The following is a 16,112-nucleotide window of genomic DNA, read 5'->3' as shown; positions in this document are numbered from 1 at the left end:
GATTCCTTTTGAGCAGATCATCCTCTCTGTCTTCTGCTTTTTTCTCTGGTACTTCCTCATAGAAGATTCATTGACAACTCAGACTCAAAATAGGTGTAGAACTATATGTATCTTTTCTCCTAAACGTTTCAATCCTACTTGCCATCCAAGCTCATATAGCAGTGCTTAGCCAAGCTTCCTCCACAATTTTTTGAAAGCCTGTCGCTGTCACTCTATATAGACAAATGTCACTTTTTACCACTTCTTACACATCCTCCTTAGCATCCATATTGCCAGTCCATCCAAAACACAGCTGGTAACATGGCTGTTCCCATTGGTCAAACTTTAGCTTCAAGATGTTCCACAATATTCTGTCCCAGCAGATCAAGTGTTTCCTCATCCCAGCCATTTTACTCTATAAGACTACATATTCTAAATAATTCCATGACATCTCCTATGCCTGCCATGACTTCACTATGCTATAAATTATCGGTTCTTTTGGTTCTTTGTTTACATATACTCTTTTTCCACAGTGCACAAAAATGAAAATTTCATAGTCACTCAGATAATGAAAAAATAAAAATAAATCACTGTGTTTGGGCATGTCCCAGTTTATTGAACTATTTAAGGAAAGGTTCTAATTTTTTTTTATCTTATATAACACACTAATCTATTGCTTTAAGAGAACTTATCAATCATCTTAAGGAGCATTGAATGATAGTAAATGGATTTAAATAAAACTTAACTGGCTGAAGCTTTGTTTTCATAAGCCTTGATGTGTGAAAGATATTCATAGATACCAGGGACTGGAGTATTTTGATTTGGTCTCTGTATCCTTCAGAAGTATTCTTCATGATGACGTATTTTTGTTCAAGTCATATTTTCAATTACCTGAGTGATGAATCTACTACTACATCCTTTTGGATGTTTCTTGATTACAATCTAATAGATCACATTTTTAAAACAGTTGGTAGGGATATAAAATGCTCTTTGGAAGTGCTAAGTATTGTCACTACAGTAAAATTGACAAGTCCAGTTCTCTGAATATATTATTTTTGTGCTTTCAAAGGTGCCTTTAGCCCTTCTCCTCTTAAGGTAAACCAGTTAGCCTCTCCATTCGGAATATTTCAAGAGCCTTTTGCGGTATTTTGAAAACTCTTTTTTTGGAATTAAAAGTCTCTTGAGAAGGAACATTTTCTGCATTGCAGGGATCCAGTGAGGGAAAATGAAATGCAGGACATCCAGATTAGCTTTGAAGCATTTTGAAAAAAAATCCTCTTTGACTCACCACAGATTCAGAAGAAAATATAAAATATGTTCTGATGAAATGCAGAGCATGCTTTTCCAGACTGACATTAACTAAATGCTATTTTAGAAAACTTCATTGTTGCCAATTTATCAGTAGGTACAATGTCTACAACCTGTTAAAACGTGAACTTTAGCAGAGAGAACACTGGAGGAACATAGTGGAAACCTGTTTGCTATGGATGTTTATTGGTTCTACAAGAGGGATCTCAAGAGTTACATTTCCAAAAGCATTATGTGATTAGGGGTGCCGGAAGAGAATAAGGTAGCTGAGTGACCGCCACTGCCCTCTTAAGAGGACATCCTCTAAGAAGTCCTCTGCCCTTCAGGAACTGAGACAGCACCTCGAGACTGTTTTGTCACATCTGAAACCCATAATTTATACATTAGTAGCTCAGAGGTTGCAGTAGCAGTTGCATACAGACTTTTGCTAGTGTTGAGGACTGAAATAAGAGCATCTGGCCTCAGAGTGGTTATTATATCACTTGGGATGAAGATTTCCATTTTCAATTTGTTGTAATCAATATTCTATAGCATTTTGAGTCACTTCAGGGACAAATAACTGCAATCAAGAATTAAGTGTTGAAATCTCTTACATTGTTATTGCCATGTGGAAGTTGTGGCTATACCAGTTCCTCTATATGGTAGAAGTAGGTAGGGATATTTGAACACTGCTTAGTACACTGAAAATCTATGGAGAATTAAACTAAGTCATGCATTAGCAGAATAAGATGACTTTTTTTTTTGTGAATAGGAGTCAGCAAATATTAAATACAACCCTCCAAATATATAGGTTCTTAAATACTTAGTTTGGCTTCATTTTGACAGTTAGTGTAATGCATTGTTATTTTATTCTTAATTTGAAAATAACTTACAGAAATAACGTATTAATACTGTCTTGTGATGCTTACAGTCTGGGCAAACAATATGCACATTGAGTAAAACTGCACTCAAGTCATGAAAAATATGCATTTAAGTCAGGGAAATATTTCCCAGTAATTTCACCATGCTTTGTGTGTGGCCTAAGAAGTCCAGAAAGTGTTCCATTAAGGACGTGATCTTTTTTAATGCATCCATTTAGCCCTGAAAACATGCAGATGAGCAGTTAAGACATCCTGGAAGGTCCCTGTCCTTGAATGTTTTCAGGACTGAGGTTTTAGAGTACAGGTGATGATACTTATCTTACTTTTCGTATCAGGAAAATTTTCTTTCATCTGCTTTCCAGCTAATGGAACAAGATAATTTTTCTTGTATACTATTTTGGTATCCCTATCACTACGTTACTCATGGGAAATATTAAGCAATAAAAAGAATCAGAAAACGTTTATTCCAATTATTTTTGCAATAAGAAACAAAGAATGCTAAACACACACATGCTGTTTATTGTCTTGGCTTGAATATCTTATGGCCTCTGTTGTATTTCATTCTTTTAGGCCTTTCTCTGAGATCTGCCTGTTGCACAGCCATACGTATTAGATGACTTTGGGACTTGCTTTCCATCAACGATGAAGGGATTGTCTAGCAGCCGTAGTCATCATCATGGGGTTGCCTGTGACTCTCCATGTGACAGTCTGCCACACCACCAGGACAGGAAGCCATATTTGTTAAACCCAGTGGACCCCCATCCTGCAGACCACCCTTACTACACTCAAAGGAACTCTTTTCAGGCAGAGTGCATGGTGCCCTACAATGATCAGATTGCCAGCAGCACATTTCCCAGGAGGCATTATAGTTCCCACCATGAACTCAAGGATGAGTGTGCTCTGGTTCCCCATGGAACTGCCAACAAGACCAATCGCATTCCTGCCAACCTTTTGGACCAGTTTGAGCGGCAGCTGCCTCTGAATCGGGATGGCTACCACACTCTGCAGTACAAACGAACTGCCATGGAGCACCGCAGTGACAGCCCAGGGAGGATCCGGCACCTGGTTCATTCTGTCCAAAAGCTCTTTACCAAGTCCCATTCACTGGAGGGGCCATCCAAGGGGAATGTCAATGGGGGAAAAGCAAGCCCAGAAGAGTCACAGACAATGAGGTATGGTAAGCGCAGCAAGAGTAAAGAAAGGCGATCAGAAGGTAAGCCCAGATCCAATGCATCAGGATGGTGGAGTTCAGATGACAACTTGGACAATGATGTTTGCATATATCATGGTCCCAGTGGGGTCATGACCATGGGAAGATGCCCTGATCGTTCTTCTTCCCAATACTTTATGGAAGCCTATAACACTATTAGCGAACATACTGTGAAGTCCTCCAGAAGCAATAACGATGTCAAATGCTCTACCTGTGCAAACCTGCCTGTGAATTTGGACTCCCAGTTAATGAAGAAAAGCTCTTGGTCCTCTACATTAACCGTGAGCAGAGCCCGTGAAGTTTACCAGAAAGCATCAGTTAACATGGACCAGACAGTGGTGAAGGCAGAGACGTGTCAACAGGAACGGTCATGTCAGTACCTCCAGGTACAGTGTGGAGAACTGATTGCTGTTAACTGTGCTCTGCCTTGTTTCAGGTGTTTGTGGGGGATAGAGGTTTGCTCTGATGTCTCACCTTTACCCAGAAGTAACTGATCAACAAACAAGGGGTACTGCTACTGAAATTAAAAATAAATCAACTTTTTCTTTTTTTTTCTTTTTTTTTTTTCCGGCATTCAGTATTTCAAACAGTTCATGTTAGAACAGGATTATTTTTTTTCATGTGAGAAAAATAAGACCTTTCTGTGTACTTTTTGAATTTATAAGGCTGTCACAGTAGGGGTATAGGGAATTTGATGTTGTAGTGCTTGCATTTAGCATTACAATGTCAATTAACTGAATGTTACCAGGATACAAATTCTTTGATTTCTGTAATTTCGAGATTTGCCTTCATTTACTGCTCATTTTTTTATGAAAGCTTTTGAGACCCTTTTGAGAAACTTGAGGGTACCTGAGTACTTTCTCCAGCAGGAAAACAACATACTTTTCTTTTAGACATAGAATATAAATTCTCTTAAAACAGTTATTGTAACGTGTCCAGATTTGTTTATTGGGCTATTCCTCTTTTTCATGGCTTTGAGTCAAAAATAAAAAATCAAAAGGTTGAAATTATTGCTTGTTCTGATTATACACTTTAGGAGTACATCACCTACTCCCTCACAAGCTGTTTGCAGTTAATACAGCGTCACTATTTTTCACCAGTATTGTATCTTTAAATGTCAAGAATCAGATGTCTCCTCTTGGAGCTATCACACTGCCGGTGAATGTTTGTGGCAGGAACATGGATCAGAAAATATTAAAACTGTTTCATTCTTAGGAGAGCTGTGGATAGCTTTTATGCACTTTAAACGAAGCACTTATGGCACATCTAAGTGTGTGTGTAAGATGGAACAACGTCGCACAGAGAAGAGAGAAGACCATGAGGAAAAAAGAGGTTTGCTAAGATGATTTGGTTTCATTTTAATGTAGTGGGACTCTTGTCTATCTGTATAGAAACTGTAGCGAGATCTCTCATATGGGTGCTTGAATGAGACAGTCAGCTTCCACATTCTGTTTTTTAAGTCAGTATGCAGACAAAGCGTAGGACTGAGGCATCCCCATTTAAAAATTGATATTAAAAGGTTTTATGGAGTGGCATGCAAAATAATTTTGATAACCAGCCTCTGGGATTCTAATTTTTCAAATGTAAATGAATGGATATGTATATTTTATATTAATTGTTAGGAGGGTGGGGAGGGGGAAGAGGAGGCAATACAAATGCTCAGAGTGTGTTTACAGATCTGTGTATGGACTGCAGAGGGAAAGGGGTTTCAAAATAGCCTCAGGTTGCAACCTTTTGAGCTTTGGGTTTTCTTTTTATTGTCTCTTGTGTCTGAATTTTGTGGGTGAGAAGAAATCATAACTTTAGACTTGATTGCTGTGGTTACTTTGGACCCTGAGATTTCTTTTGTTGATGTTTTTGTTTACTCCTTCAGTCTTCCTCTTGGGTTCAGATAAAATAGCTGACAATTCAGTATGTGACCAGATGGCTAGAAAAGAGTGAAAAACTGTGCCAGCATCAGCTTTAAATGAACACCTCCATAGGGACCTTTAGATAATGTTTAGCTGACAGGAATAGACTCCTGAAGTGGAATTAGAGGACATTATCTGTGTCTGTTTGAAAATACGTCCAACAATTGTCAAGGGTAAGAATAACTAAATTCTCACTTAGAATAACTAAATTCTCGCTGTGTTTCCCATCCTTACTGGTAGTTTCATTTTGGTTTTCACCTAATTTTGTTTCATTTTTTTTAATGATATGTCATTATAAAAACAAGGGAAATATAACAGGTTTGAAATTGTTGGGGTTTTTTAAAGGAAAATCTTAACCGAGCATCAGTTAACATTGGAAGTAATATTCAAAGAGTACAGTAGATTCGAGGAAGCGAGTCAGGATTATTCTTCACTCTTGGCAGCTTGAAAGGATGAAAAATGCATATAGGTATTAAAAGAGTCAGTCTATTTTGAATGCATCCCATTGCTTTTCTCTTCACTGTATCACTTATCTTTTTACACTACAAGCCCTTTGGGGCTTGGACTTTGTTCCCTTTTGTATTTCCACAATGGGACACAGGACCTAACTGAGGCCTTTTAGCTGTCCTGCAATATAAATGTGTATTAACAGCAGCAGAGTACTAGTCTGTTAGTGGGTTGTAGAATTATTCTGTGTATCTGTTGTTTTCCTGGTGACCTTCTCATGATTGTACCAAAAGGCTGGTGTCCTATGTTAGAACAATTAGAAATACCCAAAGTAAAAAGAAAGCCAGAAATTCATTACCACAGTGGACAAATGAGAATTTAATTTCATTATTATGATGCTTCTTTGTTGCTTTATTTAACCCATTAAATGTTTAATAGATGCTTTTATCAACTCATTTGTAATTTAAGTTGTTGTCTGTGGTCCAGGACATAAACTCTCATGACCTAAACTGATCCTTCAAAGAGGCAACTATTTGTTTATGCAAGTTCACCTTGTGACACTATCAGAATTCAACTCAGGGTACTCAGGATAATTTTCTTTATCTTGACAGATCTGAGTACATTAGAGATCACAGGCAACATTGACTTCACATTTGCTTGTAAGGGCTTTTATCATAAAAGTATCTGCATGAATTCTCAGTGTAAATACATGGAAATAACAAACAATTATCTAGCTTGCTGTGATATTTTCCACATAACTGTTCTGTGGAAGGAGTTGGCAGTAGTTTGTATTGCAGATGGGCTTATTTCTCATAGTTTGGAATTTGGATCAAGTGCAGAGTCTTCCTGCATTGCACTGTCTTTCTTTACCCCAGCAGGCTCTGTTTCCAGCCCTGGTGCTGAGGCACAATATTCATCCTTGGAGGTCTAGGGGAGGTTTGAGTAAACACTGTGCATCTTCAGAAAGAGATGTTATCCCAGACTAGTCTAAAGACCGCCGAGCAAATGTTTTTCTCTTACCTGCATTTTGGGAACAGAATTGCATTTTTATTTTCTATTTCTTCTTTTAAGAGTGATGAACTGGATTGTACAAAGATAATGTCCGTTTTTTTAGCCGATTTTTACTTCAGTAAAGTGCTTCTGTTTGATCCAGGTTTATGGTTGGACAAAAGGGAAGGAAGGTGAGAAAGAACTGTTCATGTTTTATCAAAATTCTTCTTCAAAATGGTTTCCCTCCCTTGAAAGAAAAACTTATAAGGCAGTGGACAACCTCTATTTCTCCACTAGCTTCTCCTCTGGAAAAAATGAAATGAGGCAATGCTATAAAGACAAAATGTAAGCAGCAGTTCTTTTCTTCGAACAATAGGGTCTAAATACATTGGGATATTTTTGACAGTCTTGTTTTCTATGAATTCATGATTTTTGGAGCTAATAGAGTATCAAATACACTGCAGAGTTTGTCTCTGATTATAGTTTTGCCATTCAATGTTCCCCGTAATTGCTGTTCACGTTGTCCTTGGTCCATTTCTTAAGAGACTGAGAAAAATACAAAGGATGACATTTTTTGTATTAATCCTCTTTTCTTCTTATGTGAGTCAGTCATAAGTTTTTCTTTAGTCACAACTGATGAGATTGAAGTCAGTTGTGTCAGACACTTGGGGCTGAGGATGGAAATTTCATTTCTCAAAACTGAAGTGCAGTAGGTGGAGACAGCAGTGCAACCCTTAGAGTTCCACATTTGCATTGCTTGCCATTTGGTGAGATACACTGAGAAATACTGTAAAGAAAATATAAGTTTCTAGATGTAGTCAGAATTTTCTGGTGGCAAAGTATTCCGGTTCATACTGCGCTGGGTTTCCTGTGTGAAGGTTGCCTGTAATGGGCATTATTATACCATGTGTGGTGCTAAGAAACTCATAATCTAAGTGACTTGTTTTCCAGTCTCAGGACAAGGCACTTCCACAGTTTCTTAGGAGATACTGCTCAGACTCAGTTCCAGCCTCTTTCTGTTGCCTATGTCCTTGGATGGCCAAATAGATCCTAGGTTCAGGGTGCTAATAAGGACCAGTAAGTACATTATGATTTGTTAACATGGTATGTTAAATTACAAGGTGTTCATCCTTACGCCACAGCAATTTATGTTAGATCTGTTATACTGGGCTTATCTATGCCAGTCCATCTCCATTTTCAGTTTATGTCTATGTTTTCCTCATTTATAGTGTTTGCATTTCAGATGCAACTACCATGTTCAAATCTTCCTATATATGTATATATATATGAAAGTTGTATTAACATCCATTAATGTAGACCTTCTATTTTTCATGTATCTCAAGACTTGCTTTTTTTTCTCCATATTCCCTTATAAATTGAAAATTAGTGCATATGTTATTTCTCCTTCAATTTTCCAGTCAGAACTACGAAGTATATGAGGTATAAGTGTCAAGTTTTTTTATTGAGCTCATATGAAACATACTTCTGGTAAAGCTAGGGAAATGATTTGGACAATTGTGAAATAAAGCGTCAAATGTTTTAATGTGTTCTACGTCAGCTTCCAGGTAATAGAATAATCATGAAAACATTTGGAAATTCTTAAATATTCATGATTTTTAAAATCAGCTAGTATGTAGGAACATTAAAACTGAAAAAATATTCACAGAGAACTAATTTATTTCAGTTTTTAAATAGTGACATGGGTAATAGGAATAATGAATACAATTAGGGAATTTGTGGAAAATACAAAGAAAGCACAAAATAACTTATTTTCAAAAACTGTATTACTAAGAGGTAATTCCTTTAAATCTATATCTTGGTTATTTAGCCTACCTGCAAACCCACTCACATGTCAGTGCTATACTGAGACAAATATGTAGAAGAGTATTTCAGTATAATTGTCTTCCTTTTATATTTGCAGTCCTTTATTTTAGCTAAAAAAATTAATAAAAAAAGAAATTGTCAGTTGTGTTGGTAAGAGTGATCTTGCCACATATTTCACCACGAACAACTGTTGTGTTCTTATTTGTTTAATTAAAACCTGTACTGACGTTGGTGTCTTCAGTAATTCAGTAATGGAGGCCTCCTAAGTACAAGGAGAGCTGTTCTATAGCAATGTGAGTACTTCACATTTAGCTGCAGTTTTGTCTGCCCGTGTTCCTTTAAGTGATAATTCTCTGTCCTTTAGTTTTATTGCCATCCTGTAACTTCTTAATATTGAATATACTGGCACTGATCTTATTTTTTCTACATTAACTTGAATTACCATCAGTTCATTCTGTTACCATCCTTACATTCTAATAGCACATCCATTAAGGAACGTAATTCTGGCAACTGGATCCTATTGCTAGCATAGCATAAGTAGGAGTTAGCAACATACTTGGGTGACACTACATTACATACACTGTTATGTGAGAAATGTTTATTAAAATTATGGCTGCACATAACAGCTGGCATTTGGTATCTCAGTTCCTTCATGGATAAGATTTGATTCAGTCCTGCATCTGACTTCTTTCTGTAGCCTTAAATGTTTGGAGAGTTCTAATCTTACCATTTTCAGTAATGTCACTGTTAAAAAAAAAAAAAAAAACAAAAAACCAAACAAATAGCAACAACAACAGAAACAACATTTCAACCTGCATCTGAGTTTAAAAGCTTAACTTTTGTTGTGGAAACATGCAAAGTAGATGGGGAAGAAAACGTTGAGCAGCAATACATTTTCTTCAGTCTGTGTAAAGTCATAAGGAGTATTTCCCTTAATCCAGTTACTGGATATTTTGTTTGTTTGTTTCAAAAATGGAATTTATAGTACAGTTCTTGAGTGAGGAAACACTACAGTGCCAGAAGAGTGGTCTGAGCCTGGTCAGCTGGCCACATTTTCTGTTCTGCCTTGTGCTGTACTTGTTGCACAGGTGAGCTCCTGTCACTAGTGAATTAAGGAATAAGAACATCAATCTGTTGTATATTCTTTGTCCTTTCATCCTCTTACCCTGAAATTGTGCAATGGACTGTCTTCTTTAGATTTCTGATAGATATGTATTTCTCTCACCAAAGGCTAAACAATGTGTCATGCAGATGGATGAGGCACTGTGACAGTTCTGATGGGCCAGGGCTTCCAAAGACAGTCTTTGAATTGTGTCCAGGAGTCTTTTATGCAAATAAGTTTGTGTCTAATTTTGTTTTACTGACATAACCCCAACCTGCTAACCAGTTTTTAGGAAATATTTGAGGTTTCCTGGTCTATAGCAATTCAGTTCCCAGCAGATAAGAGTCAAGACAGTCACCTAGATTTGATATCAAAGGGACACTACTGTAGAAGAGAGGTGACCATTTAGAGTCACTGCAAATACACAGTGTGGTTTTCTGAAACCAAGAAAGTTTTCTTACAGCCAAATGAAATCTTCTTATGCAGGTATATTGCATTGCTGTAATCCAAACAAAGGGTTGTGGAAGATTCAGTGAAGTCTGTCCACTGGCCACTAAAATGTGACAGAAGATAATAACGAGCTGGAGATGGCATCTTAACTGCATTACTTACAGCAACCGCCTGTGAGAGCACATTAGCAAAGCACCAGAGACTACCCAGTTACAGTCAGCCAAAAGTAACAGCGTAAGCGCTGTTTCTCAAAATGCTCTCTCCACCACATGTGTTTTCTTCCAAGGATTCAGATTCAGCTACATGTTCTCCACCCACTAGCCAGTTTCCTGCTGTCTGCTTGATAGTGGGCTTGTGGTGGTGTGTAGTGAAAGAGAGATAAAATGACATCTCATCTAACAGGATTGCTTTTGATGGCAACCAGTCACCACAAAAGAAGATATATAGAAGAAATGAGAAAACATTTCTCCATTGCTAGTCATTGAAAGTGTCCTTTCAAGGATTGGTATTCATGTTAACAGTCATCCTGTTGTCCTTAACTGGGCAAGAAGCCATATGTCGTTATAAGCAATGGCATAGAATGCTTCAAGGGTATTGTGAAAGATGAGAACGAATGTCTACCCTCTGCCGCTGAGAGAATATCATACATGAGTATCACTGAAGCAGTTTTAGTTTGAGGTCCCAGCCGAGAGTCCTGTTCTGTGATCTTCAGTTATGTTTCCCTCAGCTAATGGACATGGTAGTTGCTGTTTGCCTTCCTTTCTACAGAACATGTAAGGCACTTGGCTGGAATCATTGTATTGGCATGGCCCTTTTCAGGGTTGGTTGGTTGGATTTTTATGCATAAAGCAGAAGGAGAAAATGTATCTGGAATCAAGACATGGTAGTTTCATGTAAAAGACACACATTCCTCTACATAAAACTGTGAATCGGATCGACAAGCCAGTGGGTAAGACACTTTTTGATGAATGAACATTATAAACTGGAGTGGTGCTTGCAGAATTTTGTCTATTGGCTGACTCTGTGAGGATTCATACTGGTTTAGAAAAATTTCCAAACTACTGTTGTGTGAAGGAGGATTGCAGTTCTTTACCCTGTTTGTTCATGTTTGATGCAAGGGGTAGGCACAGAATTGTGGAAATAATGTTCCATCTTGGACACGCTCTTTGTTCTGGCTGTTAATTTTCTTCTCGTAGAAAAATATGGAGATAAGTCAGCTAAATTAAATTAATTTATAGTAGAACATGATTGCTCAAAGAGTACAAGCTAAAGCAAGTGTTGCTACAGATACTGAGTATATTAAGTTTGTCCTAAAGAGAGGCAACCCTCCTATCTGCCTTTATGAAACACTTGAGGCTTATTAAACATATATTGTTCTTTCTGCTTTCTAAGGCTTCCTTTTTTTGCATACTTCAATGATTCTTAACATATACATATTGATAGAAAGAAATGCTACTCATACTTATTGGTCTGATTAATTCAATATTCATGAGTGCCAGGAATAGGCTTAGTAAGTGGAAGATGGCAATTGAAACTTCCTTTACAGCATTCAGAAGAGGCATAATAATGACTAAGACCAAATTGCATGGGTTTGAAAAATCTGCACTGAGCAGTCATTAAGCATTGTTCTTCAGTTATGTGATTTCAATTCATTAAGTATTTGCATACTAATAGAAAGCTAAAGTTACAAGTCTACTGCTGTGAGCAATCGCTAGCCACTCCTTCCAGTCCTTTTATTTACTTCTACAGTCATCCACACTGCTTTGGCAAAGCATGGGGAGAAGCTTTAATGATTTCAGCTGCAATAAACCAAATCAAACGAGATCAATAATGAACTTAATTTGTTATAGAGACAGTCTGTTTGCTATTTCATCCAGTAAGGTAAGTTAATAACTATTTGGGGCAAAAAAAAGAAGGAAATTAAGTATTCTAATTTAATTGTTTAGAAATTGGATAAAAACTGTTTTCTTTACCTTTGTCACTACATTCTGGTCATATTTCACATATCACTATGTGTGAGCTTTTGAAATTAATGTTTGAAAAGAGGGAGACTAGTATACCTGTTTGCTTGGTTTCTTTATTTGGGGTCCTAGACTACCTATTAGAAAAATCCAGTTCCTTTAGATCAAAAAATGCATTAAAGGAAATGACTAGTCAGTCCAGCCTGGCTAATGACAAAGTGTGAACACTTCCAGAATAACATAAATTTAGTTAAAGATCAGGACAGGTAATCTATACACTAAATGATGCTGAATCCAGGTAAGATGTTGGCTAGTAGCAGTACTTCATCTTTATAGTCTCCTCTGTTTACAAGAGAATATCAGCAACTTAACCAGAAGAAACTATTGTCAGACTTAGCTTTCATACATGTAAGAATTTATTTCTAGGTGTATGCTGAAGTCTTAAGTTTCAGCAAGCTGCATGTCTCAGAGGCCTTTGTTGACTATTTTCTATATATTTTTGTGTAACAATGGTGTTCTGATTCACTATGCTTTTTGTGTAAGTGAAGTGTACTCTTCATTTTTAGGCTTGTAAAGAAAGAATTGTACATGAGCCTAAAGATCATTTGCAGAATGAAATGTTTCCAGGTTCTCTATTACTTTAATAGTGTGAATAATAATAGTTCTATTTTAATAAAAACAATCGTGTTCATTGTTAGATCTGAGTTTAGCTCTTCCCCTTTTTTCATGAAAGTAAAAACAATCATGCAAGTGATGTTCCTGCTTGATATTCTGATACTGGAAAAATGCTATTGCTAAGGTAATTGGATAATATGATTTTCTTAAAAGCATGAAACAGCTTTATCTGAAGTATGTCAATCTTAATCTCATTAATCCTCTAAGGCAGCAGATACCTTGCATATGCACTTGTGTGCAGTGTAATACGTGACCTTGCAAGACATAATTTTGGACATTCAAACAAAGTAAGAGCCTGTGGGAAAATTTGTGCAGACTCCCTGACTGAAAAAAATAAAAGAGATGGAGGTTCACAGAGACACTTCTCCCAGCATTTTTTCTGGATCAGCAGAAGAAAACACACTACAGGATGTTTAGTACCATATGTATAGAAAGAGAATGTATGAAATAATCTGATTTATTTTATTTTTGTAGTTTTTATTTTGGAGAGGGCTTTGTATTTTGGAGGGTTTTACTTTTTTCTCATAATGTGAAACACTTTACTGTGACAGTAAATTGGACTGTCCGCATGAGCTGTTACAGCCATTACTTTTAGGCACCAAAGAAAGCACTCTGGAAAACAGGTCACTTCTTTTAGTAGGTATTGCTTGAGGTTTTGACTATAGGCATAACAGTTGACATTATTTTATCTGTCTGTATTTTTTAAACAGTAAAATAGGTACAATGAAAAGAAACGCTGAGCTTTAAGGGTTGTTTGTCCTACTCAAATAATACACAGACAGTGCTCTGAGACCGTTTCATAAAATGTATTACAACTGGTAATAGCCAAAGCAAAACTTCTAAAGTGTCTCTTTACCCTGCAAATGCTCTTTATCAGTTACACGATATCTTACTGTTTTCTCTTACTCCAAACAAAAAACAAGATTAAAGGGAGCTGGACCCAAATTTCTGCCCCTAATATTCTCTTATATACTGAAATGTTACTATTTAAAAAAAAAAAAAAAAGGAGTAAAACCAAAATTTTAAAAAATAAACAGACTTAAATGCCTGCAGAAAAAACCTGGTTAAACTACTTAACTAAAAAAGCTTTTTAATCAGATATCCATTACATTCTTCTACTGCAGCTTTGTCTAGGCAGGCAAGATTGTACAAACACTCTGACTTCCTCAATGTGTTAACTGAAATTAGCAGCATATCTGAATTGGTATTTTAGGCTTTTCTCTGAATCTGGATGCCTTTTGTAACCATAGCCATCCTTTTCTCTTTGGGGCATACAGACTTTACCCTTAAACCCATAATACAGAATTGGAACTTGGGTCACTTTGGTATCATTTCCTTTGGTTTTGCACATGCAGGTAACTTTCAATATGCAAACCAAGCCAGTAGATTTGTGGCACTCATTGAGATAGCTTTGCCCTGGTCTCTATGTGAACAGCTCAGCTTTCTTTTTCTGCATCTAGTGTTTTTAAAAGATGGAAAAGCTACTAAAAAGGTAGTGTGTTGTTTTTCAGTGATTGCTAGCTTCACTGGTATGAGCAGAGCTCAAACTGGAAACTTCTGATCACATTATACAAATTGTAGGACTAGACCAATGCATTCAAACCTCATCATAGTGTTTGCATGCCTAAATAGGAAGTTTCATGGTAAATCCATTTCAACCAGGATTCAAAACCTTGCCTATCATAGCTAAATCATTTTGAGAAGCTTTGGGATAAAAAGTATTGTATGTATACATGGGGTTATTGATAACAGAACTCAATAATTCCAGAGAAAATGTGCCCGCAGTAACTATGTCTCATCACTTGTACTGCACTTATAAAATGCAACATTAAATTTAACAGTATATCTCATCATCTCATCATGGCTAGGCTTCGCGAACGAAGATTTGGGAAGGCTCTATCCACATTTGCTACAGGCACGTTGGTGGCTTATGAGGCCAATACGTGACAGACATATCCGATTGCAAAAGGCACAGCAGAAAGACTCCTTAGATGGTGTATTCTGCAATACACGGTTCTTTCTGCGTTGTCTTTTTTCCTCGAGAGTGATCCTGTGTGTGTTCTCGAAGGAGACAGCTGCGTTATAGATGGTGTGTCTCCAGGCCTCCTGATTGGAGGCCAGAGTAGACCAGTTATGGTGATCAATATGGCCAAGGCTGAGATGTTGTTTCAGGGAGTCCTTGTAACAGTATATCTATTATTTAATAAAACTACAAGCATTCAGTTTAACTGAATTAAGGGTGCTGTATGAACATTGTAACTTTAACTCCTATGACTTTTTTTCCATTAGAGACACCAACCCTAACATTATACTAACATATTTCATTTAGTGCACTAAAGATCAATACACTAATTTATCTTAACGAGAAAAAGCAAATATCTTCAATTAAAGCATAATGAATAAAATATTAAACAGATCGAAGTGCATATCCTCTGAGAATTCACAGATTCTCTACATACTCTGATATCTAATATCTGCCTTAAAACTGATTGGAAATACACTGTTACAGGTTTTAAACTTCTGACTGAAGTTCAAGCATGTCATCAAAATGTCATCAGAGCTTGATTTTACTAAACCTGTCTTAACTTCTGTTTTTTATGAGTGATTTGAAAAGCCAAGATTTTACAGCTGACAAGCAGAAGCTGTAGGTTCCATAATGTATGTGAGAGGTGGTATGAATATAGATTGTATATTCACTGTTTGATGATGTTCTAGGCCTAGAAACAGTGCAAGAACAAGACCTGAAAAAAATGTTATCCTCTGTCTGTCATAAGGGGCTGGGGGTGGAATGTAAAATGCTGTGTACTCTTCTACAACAAAAATCACAACCAAAACCACTACCAAGTCCCAGCTTCATTTGGACTTAAAAAAGGTATACATATCAGGAAAGCATCAGCTTTCCAGATATGGTGTCTAGGCATAAACTTAGAAGTCATAGAACCGAAATATTGCTTTTTCTTTTTTTTTCTTTTATTTTTTTTTTTTAACATGGAAAAATATCAGAGCTGTTTATTCAATCCTTTTCCTCCGGTGGATTCCGTACTCTCAGTCTTACCCTTTTCTAGAAAAATATTTTAAGAGTGTTTAGGTGTATTTATTCAATAACTTCCTATAGGTGCCCAATTCTGCATGCCATCATTCAGTAAGAAAACTGGAATTTGAGCTATATTCCTACCTTAAGGAATTTATATTCTTGAAGGACAGGAAAATGTATTTCTAAAAAAAATATCAGTATGCAACAAACACTGTAAGCTGCTGGAAAATAAGAAATTAAATGTTTCTCAGAAGTAGAGCTACCAGAGCCGTTAACTAAAGGATATTTAAAGACAAGATGAAAATTTACTTTAAAAAGGCACATAGAAAGAATTAGTTAAATAAAACATAGCAGTTGAGAAG

At 36.7% G+C, this 16,112-nt stretch overlaps 1 protein-coding gene across 17 annotated transcripts in view; it reads left to right on the top strand.

Moving 5' to 3' along the window:
• Nucleotides 1-16,112, top strand: part of DLGAP1 (DLG associated protein 1) — a 418,553-nt gene that overhangs the window by 273,371 nt on the left and 129,070 nt on the right. For all 17 annotated transcript variants that reach the window (XM_017832746.1, XM_017832733.1, XM_017832741.1 and 14 more), the window contains one exon: nt 2,718-3,743. In XM_017832746.1, coding sequence (XP_017688235.1) covers nt 2,790-3,743 — 954 coding nt within the window. In that variant the 5' untranslated portion in view covers nt 2,718-2,789. The remainder of the gene's footprint in view (nt 1-2,717; nt 3,744-16,112) is intronic.

Source organism: Lepidothrix coronata, unplaced genomic scaffold (genome assembly GCF_001604755.1).
Source record: "Lepidothrix coronata isolate B3197 unplaced genomic scaffold, Lepidothrix_coronata-1.0 Scaffold6, whole genome shotgun sequence".
In the NCBI taxonomy this organism is placed as follows: domain Eukaryota; kingdom Metazoa; phylum Chordata; class Aves; order Passeriformes; family Pipridae; genus Lepidothrix; species Lepidothrix coronata.
The sequence above is the reverse complement of the archived record's forward strand: the minus strand, read 5'-3'. Positions and strand labels throughout refer to the sequence as shown.